Genomic DNA, 13,589 nt, shown 5'->3' on the forward strand with positions numbered 1-13,589 from the left:
CATAAAGTAATAACTAATAGTGTAATAAATAAAATTTGTGATGAAAAAACAAATTTTAAATTTTTTGCTGAAATTAATGTACCCCAAGCCTTCTTAAATATATTTTCAATACCTACCGAATTCACATTGTTTTCAATAACCACTTAATTAATGTTTAAGTTAACATGATGTCTCCACCAACAGTTCTAGAAAATAGTACTATGATCTTCAGTTTGTGTTTTGTTCAATAAAAAAGTTTGAATTATTGTAACTTACCCCATCCAAAATCATAAAGAGAGATGCTAATAGCAAAGTCTTCAATGCTAACTTTGAGATTTTCATTACAAGGATCTAGCTGTAATTTAACATTGAACGAGTGATTTATTATGTTGACATCCAAACAACAGTCCACTGTAGTACAGGATGATAACAGTACACATGTCATTCCTTGATGGAGAATAGGAAGTGCTGTTGTTACAGGACAATCTGAAAATATAATTTGAAATCACTTTTTATTAAAATGTTTGATGGGTGTCAGAGGGGTCCTGATCCAGAAATCCAGAGGTCCTGAATTTAAAAAATATTAAATCCATAAATTCGAAGAAAAAAAAATCCCAGATCCCGAAAGGGTCAATCCCGAAATCCTGAGCTAAAAACACCCGATCCCAACGTTCCGAAAAAAGGTCCTGCCCCCCTCATGTTTATATCATTAGCACTTTTTCAAGACAGGGTATCTTCAATTTTGAAAGTTTAAAATGCTGACACCTTACTCTTTTTATTATTTGTAAATACTACGGTATTTATAATCTGTTGTACTGGAGAACTAGCTCCCGAAGTGTAATAAAAATTAAAACAAAAAACACATAATGTTGACATTTTTTTTAGGCTGCATATGAATGACAAACATTGAGCATATTTTTATTATTTAAGTATTTATGTACCTGTTTTCCAACCATTCATTTCAGGTTGATAAGAAGTCCCATTTCTGTAACAAGAAGGATTCCTCAGGAACTTGGATATTCCAAGATCTCTCAAAACTTTCAAAATTGACAGCTGTGTCAGATTATTAAAATCAAAGCCTCTTACATGTGCCCAATTTTCAAGTGAAAAGTCTAAAAAAAAAAAATATAGCAATATATACTGAGGGGTCATTATCCATAAATTATTAGAGAGGATCACTTCTCATTTCTTTTTAGTTTTAAAGTAAAATGTCTGTTTCAAGATTGTTCAATGTTTTAACCCTTTCAACGCTACACAAAAAAATAGAAAAATGGCTGCTGCTGCTGCATTTTTTTGTGTTCATTCATTAGAACAGTATATTCCTTTTCAAAATGCTGTATCTTTTTTATTATAAGAGATACAGAGAAAGTTATTGCATGAAAAATGCTCAGGAGAGTATGAACTGTAATTTTAGGCAGTTATTTCAGTAAAATTTTTATCAGGTTACCTGCATTTTCAGGTAATTAACAGGTAAAAGGTGTAATTTATTACATTTGTGTTGAATTTTGAATAAAGACTACTTTTAGTCTTCATCGATTTTGTTGTTTCATCTGCCACATTGTAAAGAAGACACCAATTGCTCGATTCCGTAGCGTATTGCACCATACACAACGTATTATGTAATCGTGGCACAAATCAGTAGCTCCGTCCTCAAAATTTTCAGTCAACCTCCGTTTTCCCCCCTTTTTCTACGTCTCGTAATGATCGATCAAATCATATTTTCCACACGAATTTAATGTAATAAACACATTGAGATAACAAGAAACCTTTTAACTAATCCTCGTTGTCAGTTTCGCCATAGAAATGCTGTAATATTTCCATATTTACAGCTTCGTTTCCGATTTCCGCCATTTGCATTTGTCAAAATATTTGTTTTTATTTTCCTTCAATTTTCCTTCTACTGCATGATTTTGCAATAAAAATTGCCGGGATTTCAAGCGCAAATGAGATCTTGCATATCCTCGATTCATACAAGGAAAAATTAGAGAGGACCCGAATGAAAACCGAATGGTTTAAGTCCTGATGAAAAATCTGTTGTCATCGCGGCATATGCCGCGAATAGCAGTGGCGGACGGCGTATGTCATCGCGGCATATGCCCTGTATAGCGTTGAAAGGGTTAACAGGTAAAAGGTGTAATTTGTTACATTTGTGTTGAATTTTGAATAAAAACTAATTTTCGTCTTCATCTATTTTGTTTTTTATCTGCCATATAATAAAGAAGACAACAATTGCTCGATTCCGAAGCGTATTGCACCTTACACAACGTATTATGTAATCATGGCACAAATCAGTGGCTCCGTCCTCAAAATTTTCAGTCAACCTCCGTTTTCCCCCTTTTTCTATGTCTCGTAATGATCGATCAAATCACATTTCCCACACGAATTGAATGTAATAAACACATTGAGATAACAAGAAACCTTTTAACTAATCCTCGTCATCAGTTTCGCCATAGAAATGCTGAAATATTTCCATATTTACAGCTTCGTTTCCGATTTCCGCCATTTGCATTTGTCAAAATATTTGTTTTTATTTTCCTTCAATTTTCCTTCTATTGCATGATTTTACAATAAAAATTGCTGGGATTTCAAGCGCAAATGAGACCTTGCATATCCTCGATTCATACAAGGAAAAATTAGAGAGGACCCGAATGAAAACCGAATGGTTTAAGAGTCCTTATGAAAAATCCGTTGTCTTCGCGGCATATGCCGCGAATAGCAGTGGCGGACGGCGTATGTCATCGCGGCATATGCCGTGTATAGCGTTGAAAGGGTTAAAAAACATATCTTTATCCTTTGTTATTCATCTACTAGTATATGTTCTTTTGTCAGCAACAACAGGGACTGTTATGACAATAGGATTCATTAAATCTGACTGCTGATTTTCTTGTTTGAACTTATTTTCACATTTTGTCATGTCTGGGGATTTAATAACTTACTATAACATGTATAAGTTATGGGTTTGCACATTGTTGAAAGCCTTATATTGACAATAAGTTGCTAATATTCATGACCTTTGATATCTGGTGGGAATTTGCCTTATTAAAATCAATATTCTTAAATTACAAGTCAAATTCAAAGTCAACATCAATATATCAGAATAAGTTACGTACTTCTAATTGCATATCCTTGGTCCCAATCACAAGATGGCTTAGGTAGGCTTGTTTTATCAGCCACAACTCTTTTAATCATACAACGAGGTTCAGTAGATTCCAAGCACACACCAAGGCTCAGAGACACTATATACTCATCTGAAGCTGGCAACTCATCAATAATATACCTAAATGAAGATGTAAGTGTATTTATTGTATAGCAATATAATATTTCCAACAGAAAGTAACCAAAAGTTAGCGTGCAATAAATCCTCAAAATTCATGACGTCATCAATGACAAAATCTTAGTTTAAACCAGTTTATACTTTTAAATATTATATTATTATACAATAAAAGGGCTATTGCATGAATATTGGGGAATATTGTCCCTCGTAGAACATATATATTGCTCTTGCAAGCTAGTGCAATATAAAATTCTACTCGGGACAATATTCCCCAATATTCATGCAATAACCCTATATTATTATCAAAGAAATTTATTTACTTCTATATTAATTGGCATTTTATAAATTGTCAACGAAAAAACCCACAATAAAGCAAACAGTTGAATGATATTTTACTTCTAAAAAATGCACATTTAGAATTAATGTTTTATAAAATTTTATATTTATATTAACCCCACAGAATGATATATTCCAATTGCAAAATGACATAGTTTTCAATAGAATTGCTAATTTTACTAAACATGAATTCAAATATATGCACATTGACATAAATAAAGTATAAGAATATCTAAAGGATTGATTTGAAAATTATGCTTAAATTCATACAGATAATGCATTTATAAATACTTACTGTACTAAGAAAACTCCTTTCAAATAAAGTTGATGCTGTGTCCCTAAAAAAAACCCCAAACATTACAAAATGGTATTGTGTTAAGCATTGAAAGGCAATACTATGAATTGGGATATATCTTTATTTGTCTGCAGTTGTTAATTTAAATATAGCTTTAACAGTAGCATCTTCCATATCTTTAGAAGATAGATTTATGCACAATTCACAGCTTATGTTATTTTCTAGACAATAAAATTGAGAAAGGAAATGGTGAATATGTCAAAGCGACAACCACCCGACCATAGAGCAAACAACAGCCGAAGGCAACCAATGGGTCTTCAATGTAGCGAGAATTCCCGTACCCGTAGGTGTCCTTCAGCTGGCCCCTAAAATATGCATAATAGTACAGTGATAATGGACGTCATACTAAACTCCGAATTATACACAAGAAACTAAAATTTAAAATCATACAAGACTAACAAAGGCCAGAGGCTCCTGACTTGGGACAGGCGCAAAATTGCGGCGGGGTTAAACATGTTTATGAGATCTCAACCCTCCCCCTATACCTCTAGCCAATGTAGAACAGTAAAAGAATAACAATACGCACATTAAAATTCAGTTCAAGAGAAGTCCGAGTCTGATGTCAAAAGATGTAACAAAAGAAAATAAATAAAATGACAATAATACATAAATAACAACAGACTACTAGCAGTTAACTGACATGCCAGCTCCAGACCTCAATTAAACTGATTGAAAGATTATGTCTTCATCATATGAATATCAGGTACAATCCCTCCCGTTAGGGGTTTAGTATCATACTATCATAAAATATATGAGAAGAACATAACCCGTGTCATGCCAACAACTGTTTTTTTAGAAGTAAATGTGTTTAGTTCCGATGCAAAGACCCTATCAGTGAATCAATGTTAAAGCCAAAATATGCAATCTTTAATGACCTGACAACAGTATCGTAACTATATCCCCTTTATGGACATACATATCATTTTCTAACATATCTATATCTAGAAACTATATATGTAGGGCAAACAAGCAAGCCAGTCCCACAAGTGTTAAATTTGCATGAATGCAATTAACACCCTCAAAATCCATTGCTAATGATTCATTTGCAAAGAAATATAGTTTTATTAACTAGTCTATATAAATTGTATTTTCATATTTGTACAAAAATATTTTCTTTCAATTTCACTGGGGTAAATGTGATCTCCGTAACTGCAGTTACGTATATCCCAAGATGGCCGACGATGTTTCTGTTCAATATTACTTTTGTGAATTGTGTAATAATCCTGAATTATTTTACGGTAGTACTTGTCTTATCTAAAGTATTAATAAGTTTGAAACTTAAATACAAAGCCTCTTTTCATAGTTCAACCGCTAAATGGAGAAATTATCATTTCAAAAAATCCCGAGGATATGGGTAACTGTATAAGCTGATAACCGTAACTGTAACAAATATTTAGAGAATGATATCCGTAACTGTAACAAATATTTAGAGAATGATATCCGTAACTGTTGAATTGTGTCTCTGCTTCATTCATTATCCTCTATTTAATAGTTCGGACAATCATTTATTTCTGAAATAAAACTGTCATAAATTCGTCAAAATATATGAAATCATCGGGATAAAAAATAATATGCCCACAATGTTATAACAACATTAGAAAAAAACCCACTTTTTAAGACTTCTTCACACTTAGTCCTTTGGATGTTGGATGTGTTATAACTGACAAATTAGTTATAGATGCATGATTTTTTAATAGTTTTTTTTGTTGCTTTGAACTAGCTTTCAGTACTTGCAATTACTCACAAATCTTTGTTTAGAGTCTGTTTGTTTTTTTGATGTACAAGTACCCTCCCACGTTCGCTTTTTTTTGTGTAAAAACTATTTGTATTTGCATTCACATGATGACTTAAGCCTTTTCAACTGATTTTTAAGTCTGCTCTTATGTTGGTTCGTTACACCACTGTCACAGGTTAGGGGAGAATTGGACACCAGGTAACATGTTTATCGTCGCCACATCCTGTATTTGCCTAGTCCTGTATTTGCCTAGTCCTGACACAAATTAGAAGCCTGCAATTCAGTGGTTGTCTTTTGTTACTGTGTTTTTCGTTATTTTTTTTATATTTTTTTTTGCCGAAAATCAGGCCATTAGTTGATTTGTTTGAATTGTGTTACATTGTCCTTTCAGGGCCTTTTATAGCAGACTATGTGGTATGAGCTTTAAGGAGAGTCTCTTTACACTCGTACCACATTATTTTTTTTTATTATATATATGTTCAGGACGAGAAAAAATATAAATACAGTAGGTAAGTCTTGCATGAGAGGCCGTCCTGGATGAAGTTGAATAACATTGGACTGCCACGGGAATGGCAGATTGAATAGGGAAAAAAGTTTGTCTTTGCCACATGCCGTTTATGGACCCCTCAAAGAGATGTTACAAGGATTATTAACGTACAAAAAAGCACGGAATTCTCTCCACACGAGGCATCTGATTAAAAAAATGTTCCCATTCTGACCGAATGTGGATGCGTACTTGGGCATCCCGGACAGCAAAACGGACGCCCCACTTTGGCCATTGTTTAGGGGGAGGTAGACCAATGGAGACCATTCTTCCAATCCCGAGACACTCTTGGAGGTCTTGAAATTTAGTGTTTATATACTTGCTGTTTGTCATCTGATCTGACTCACACAAGTTTAGCTAGCTATAGTTACGGTAGAACTTTAATCTACCAGTTTTTTACATTAGGAAATGTTTGTGCCAAATCAAGAATATGACAGTTGTTATAAATTTGTTTGGTGTGTTTGAGATTTAGATATTTGTTTTTGTTTTTGTTTAGGACTGTCCGTTCTCAATTTTACTTATACTTCATCTATTAAAAGCTACCAAATTTCCGCCCTCTATCTCACAATTCATGCTACTGACTATATAGTTACCATTAAAACGTTTAATCTCGCCGCAAATGTTTGCACCTGTCCTAAGTCAGGAATCTGATGTACAGTAGTTGTCATTTGTTTATGTAATATGTACAGTAGTTGTCGTTTGTTTATGTAATTCATACGCGTTTCTCGTTTCTCGTTTCTCGTTTTTTTTTAATATAGATTCGACCGTTGGTTTTCCAGTTTGAATGGTTTTACACTAGTAATTTTGGGGCCCTTGACAGCTTGTTGTTCGGTGAGAGCAAAGGCTCCGTGTTGAAGGCCGCACATTGACCTATAATGGTTTACTTTTTTAAATTGTTATTTGGATGGAGAGGAACTCACACGACATCTTCCTATATCTATATAGAAATACAGAATTGGAAGCCTGATCAATATTTTCACATATATAATTTTAAGTCTTCGAAGAACATTTCTGATTAAAATATATTACACTTTTAATAACCAGAGACATTTATTTCATACCAAACATGATTGAATTGTTTAGAAATAAAATCAGTTACGGATATCAAAATTTTCAGTTACGGATATCATTAAAAATTTATTTACTTCAGTTACCCATATCAACACGATATTTTAGATGGCTGTTTTCTCCATTTAGTGGTCGAATTATGAATAAAACACTTAGTATTTCAGTTTCAAATTTAGTTATACGTTACAAAAGACTCGAAATACCAAAGAACAATACATTACTATTACAAAATTGACAAAAGAAATATTGAATAGAAACATCCTCCGCCATCTTTGGATATACGTAACTGCAGTTACGGAGATCACATTTACTCCAGTGAATTTACAAAGATTAAAGGTCGCATCTGTTCTTTAATTGTTGAGTATTTCCTTGGTTTCTTAAATCTTAATATAATTTGAAATTATGTAAAATTAAATATTCTTACCATAGACATAATTAACCAGTGATTCATTGTAGACAAACCTCTCTATACGAATGGTTAATTGGAAATTGCATGCATCAATTTCAAAAGAGAAGTCAAATGACCTTCCTAGAGACAGAGCTTCCACACAACACTTTATTCCTGTACATGTATCCATAATAATACAAGTAGTTTCTCCCCTATTCAAGTATGGAAGTGCTAAATACTTTGGACATTCTGAAATACAAAAAGAGGTATCAATACCAAGTAACTTGATGATCAATCCTCTTATCTAGAAATAAAAAATAGCAGGTCATATTATATTTTCCTAATTTCTATTTTTGCCTTACAAATCATTTTGCTGTTGCATATTATTTTAATCATCTACATAATATTTTGAATTCTGCTCGTCATTGTAAATGCAAGGGGATGAGGACAAATACAATGATGGAAGACAAAAACAACATATATGCTTCTTTAATACTCTAGTTCAGGGAAAGCTTGTTCGCGACCTCGAATTCTGAGTGGGTCAAGCGTTTAACTAAAATTCCTGCGAGAATATGCGAGATTTGGATAAACTAGGGGCAAAGTCATATATGGTACACATCAATATTTGGTGTTTAATAGGCGTTTATTAGGACGCCTGCCGCTTTCCTGTTTACCTGTGAAGTCGTTGAGTGTCATCTGTTTTTTGTTTGTTTATGTTTATGTGAAATAAAGTAAAATAAATAATATTTTGAAAAATTTTGGGACATAGTGTTTAAAAATTACGGGAGAAAATTGGAAAAGAAATTTGAAATTACTGCTTGCAAATAGCCAAAACAAAATGTTTGATAAAAAAGGAACGAGGTCCTTCAAGTCCCTGGAAGCTGTTAAGAACTTTGAAGAAGTTTATGTGCAGAAATATAATTTTTTGTCGATTGAGAATAATTTCCAGAAACATGCTGGCGTAATGGCATTAATTGCCAAAACAGTATATCATACAATGGTGACACTACATAATTTATTCTCTTTAGCTTTTTTTCGGGATAAACAACCTAAACCATATGATTGTCATGTAAGACGGAGAAAAGTTGTTGCTGGTCATAACACATAGTCGTAATGAATGATATTATGCGATGTATTCAATAAAAAATAAACATCATGGCTTCATAAATGTTATGTTTTCAATATTGTATAAATAATTTGACCGTTAAACATTGGTACAGTATATATACGTTCCTTGTTCAAACCATAATAAAATAAGTTCCCATAAAATCAAACAGCTACAAATCGTCATATGGAATTAAAATCTTAGCAAAAAAGCCACACCCACTTATAAGATATATACAATGTCTTTACTCTGACTGTTGCATTTTGAACAAACGAGTGAAAGTCCAGCGCAATGTAGAACAAAATAGTTTCAACATTCATATATCATTATCATGATCTTGACCTGCATGGATATGCATTTAACTTGCAACTGGACTATTACACAAAAACGGTTATTGATGACTGCACGAAAATCTTTAACCTCAGACAAAACATGAAATTAACTGTTCAGGAAAAACGAAGTCCATCTAGTAGTAAAATACGGAAAAATGAAAATAAATATTTGCAAAATTTTGCCCTGGATACTGTATTTTGGACATAAAGAAGCTCCCAATTTCCCGAAATTCCATTATGTTTGACAACGATTTTGATGTAAAACAAAACTTTAACCACAAACTGAACCTAAATGCTGAATTAGGGATGGGGGTCTTTTTTCTATAGTAATTGTAGTATAACAAAAAAAAATCGCATTTAGTATAATTTTTCTACCTACTAACGGGAGTTTTCTGACACAGAAATAAATATACGACAGAACTGTTCATTAAAAGTATGTAATCAAATGCCAAACTATATATATATTGTAGTATAACAAAAAAAAATCACATTTAGTATCATTTTTCTACCTACTAACGTGAATTTTCTGACACAGAAATATATGTGTGTGTGAAAATTTACTTTCTGAAGATACAACAAAAAAATATAAAGATTTTTTTTTCTGTTTAAGATCTTAACAAATCTCTCATTGAAATTAACTAGATATTCTGTATACAATATTATGTATGCTTCACAATATATCAAAATAAAATGCTGAACGACCCAGATCCCCCTCCTTTCAAAAATTGTCAATATCTGATGCATTTGAATTAAGCACAAAAAATTTATGTAAAGACACGCATGCAATCAGGGCTAGCATTTTGAACATATATTTTAATGGAACAAGAACATGATTACGATTATTAAGGGTATATTAATTGTCTCTAACTGTCGCCTGGTGAGATTAATAGTTTAAGGTAAAAATTTATGATACCATATGGCCTGGGTGTTGATTGACTTTTATTTTTATGACCTAAGATCAGTTCCTCAAATATGGTAATGAAATAGCACCCGTACCTTCTTGAATATACAGACGATCTGCTAAGTGAACATCACAGCATGAATCTCTCCATTTTTGCGTGAAGGTAACACTCAAAGTCGGGTGACATATATCAAACCGTTCCTTTTGTAATTAAGATTATTTAACATAACGGTCAAAATAGCCTGTTTTAATATGTCAGTGGAATCTTCAGCTTTAGAAGAATGAAACAAACTTTGTATTTATAAACGATATAAAGTAGTATTTGGTTTTGAAAGATACTTATATTTTCATTGTAATGTATCTATATTAACAAAATTGTGTAGCGGCACACTTAGATTAAATGTTGAAGTTGGTCGTTATCTGAATACTCAAAGAGAAAATAGAATTTGTATATGTTGCAATATGAATGTTTTGGAGGACGAATATCATTTTGTTTTATCATGTCCAACGTATAGATCTGTGCATATAGAATTTTATATTTATTCTACTATTCTTGGCCAAATCGGCACAAGTTAGATAATTTATTCTTAATCTCTAACAGTAAAACTATGCATTTATTCAAATGCAGCCGCTTGGAAAATTAGATCACATATAAAGTCATAATATTATTGTATACTCTGTAACTTCTGTTCTCTGCTGCCTTTTGTTTGTCATATGTTGTATATATTTTGGTTTGCCATAGCATGTGAAAATAAAGTATGCATTAATCTGACTACAGTAATAACGATGCCGATCTGATAAATCAATAAACTGATAATGCCCACAGTTTATCAAATCTCGTATCTAATTAGTCGATAACGCAAAATCACGATCGATCTTGCACATGCGCATTGTTTCCCTGAACTAGAGTATTTTCATTTATTCCAACATTTTTTAAGAACATTCTAAAAATTGTTTATAGCCTCTAACTTTAGCATAGAGGCAATAGTTGGTTCAGTTTTTTTATTTATTTATAAACAATTAATTCTTCAACACTTACATATATTCAAGCTTTTAGGAAAAAATGATGAAGGTAGTGAGAAGGAGGGGGGGGGGGGGGGGCTAGGAGGGGTCCTGATCTCGAAATCCCAGGCTTAAAAACACGAATTCTTGAGGTCAAATTAATGAAAATTGTTAGTAAACAGCTGCACCATGAGCGCATGATACACCCATCATCTTGTGTAGCAGTTTTATGCAAAATCATAAATGGTTTCTGAGAAAGTTTTAAGCAATAACCATATATTGTTTTTGAGATATGGGAGGACATGTGAAACCCCTCCTGCATTTTTTTTTTTTTTACAAAACTAAATATCACCAAAATAAAATTTTGAATCAAAACCAAAAAGTATACAGATGTTTAGATTAATATAACAAAGAAGTGTGTAAAGTTTTAAGCAATAATCATAAATTGTTTTTGAGATACGGCGCGACATGCAAAAAAAATCTCCCACTTTTTTATAAAATACTGAATAACTCAAAATGAAATTTTGAATCATCTCCAAAAAGTACATAGATCTTAAGATTAATATAACTAAGAAGTGTGTAAAGTTTTAAGCAATAATCAAAAATTGCTTTTGAGATAAGGTGCGACATGTGAAAAAAACACACCCCTGTTTTAATTACAAAGTGCAGAAACTCAAAAAGTTTTAATCTTATTTTCACCAAAAAGTATACAGATCATTTGACCATCATAACAAAAAACTATTTAAAGTTTCATGAAATTTGGATAAGTGGTTTTCAAGTTTAGGCGACATGTTTACACCAGACAGATGGACACAGGACAATTGTATACCATAATACGCCCCCGGGTATATAAAAATTGACTATAAAGGGCAATTACTCCTTAAGGGGTCAACTGACCATTTTGGTCATGTTTGCACATCTTACTTTACTGAACATTATTGCTGTTTACAGTTTATCTCTATCTATACAGTCAAACCTGAGTAAACCAGACCCTGAATAAACCAGTTTCCTTTCCATTCTGGCTGAAAATTAAAGTCCTGTTTTTTTCCCTTCAAAGTCTTTGTTAAATACCCTTTGTAAACCGGACCCTGCATATTCTGAATTCCGGTCTCATGATGCAGTCCCAATAGTTCTAATTATATCAATTATAACCTGTCAAAACCGGTTTGTCTAATTAATTTTTAAATGATCGATATGCAATGAAAACATTTGTTTATACAATATATGGCTTTCCAGGATAATCAATTGCCAGGTGTTAAACTGTGAACTTACAATCGGACAGTAGTGAGCTGTATTATTTATAAAACACTATAAACGTGTTAATTAATCTAAAAGACACACCCAATATTTCTCGGAGTGAACTTATGTTTGAACTTGAATATTTTTTTTTCAAATCATGGAGTAAGAAATTTACATCGTGTTTTCGAAATCCTGGGTTCCCTGTTATGAAACTGTAAACGAATGACCCTGATAATGAAAAACACTCGGATGACAACAATCAATGTGCAGTGTACACTGTACTACCATGTTTCGATTGTGATGACATTTCATTTGATAATATTCTGGCTTTCAAATCAGCCATACCAACATTGGAAATTAACGATTATGGAAGTAAAAAAAAAACTTTCGTGTTACAATCCAAACAACACGAGTATTATGATGCAAATGAAAACAAACAGAAAGTGAAATTGACAAGTTGGAGACTTTATGCTACCGAGGTCCATTTGACATACGAAGATATGTAAAACACGGTTGAAATATTATTTCTATTTAATTCTAGGCACAACCAGTTTCTGAAATTTTTACAGCCAATGAATATGAAGATTCAAAACAATGATCATACAAAGTAATTACGTTATTGCGTTTTGTATTTTAATTTATCAGTCTTTACATTTTTTTGTAGTTTACAATCCGACAGAACTTTTACATGCAATATATCAGACGTCACATGTAATTTACTTCCGGTCAAAACGGAAACCTGAATAAACCCGCTCACTGTCCAAACCGGCCCTTTTTCATAGTCCCGTAGCTTGCCCGTTTATACAGGTTTTACTGTAATAGTATTCAAGGTAATAACCAAAAACGACAAAATTTCTTTCAAAATTACCAATTGGGGGCGGCAAGCTAACAACAAGTTCTCCAATTCATCTGAAAATTTCATAGCAGATAGCTATTGACTTGATTAACAATTTAACCGCATGACAGATTTTCTCTAAATGCTTTGGTTTCAAAGTTAAAAGCCAAAATCTACATTTTCCCCCTATGTTCTATTTTTAGGCATAGTGGCCATATTGGTTGGTTGGCTAGGTTACAGCACACATTTTTAAAACTAAATACCCTAATAAAAATTATGTTAAGTTTGGTTAAATTTGGCCCAGTAGTTTCAGAGGAGAAGATTTTTGTAAAAGATTACAAAAATTTACGATAAGTTAGTAAAAAATGACTATAAAGGGAACTCCTTAAGGGGTCAACTGACCATTTTGGTCACAATGACAAATTCGTAGATCTTACTTTCCTGAACATTATTGCTGTTTACAGTTTATCTCTCTATCTATCATAATATTCAAGAT

At 32.5% G+C, this 13,589-nt stretch overlaps 1 protein-coding gene across 1 annotated transcript in view; it reads right to left on the reverse strand.

Annotated features, from left to right (window-relative positions):
- The window catches only part of LOC143057505 (uncharacterized), a 56,112-nt gene that overhangs the window by 6,012 nt on the left and 36,511 nt on the right, over positions 1 to 13,589 (reverse strand). Inside the window, exons 38-42 of the mRNA XM_076230815.1 lie at positions 7,716 to 7,928; positions 3,885 to 3,927; positions 3,090 to 3,256; positions 921 to 1,091; positions 256 to 465 (exon numbers count right to left, since the gene is read on the reverse strand). Coding sequence (XP_076086930.1) covers positions 256 to 465; positions 921 to 1,091; positions 3,090 to 3,256; positions 3,885 to 3,927; positions 7,716 to 7,928 — 804 coding nt within the window. The remainder of the gene's footprint in view (positions 1 to 255; positions 466 to 920; positions 1,092 to 3,089; positions 3,257 to 3,884; positions 3,928 to 7,715; positions 7,929 to 13,589) is intronic.

Source organism: Mytilus galloprovincialis, chromosome 13, assembly GCF_965363235.1.
Source record: "Mytilus galloprovincialis chromosome 13, xbMytGall1.hap1.1, whole genome shotgun sequence".
Classification (NCBI taxonomy): Eukaryota; Metazoa; Mollusca; class Bivalvia; order Mytilida; family Mytilidae; genus Mytilus; species Mytilus galloprovincialis.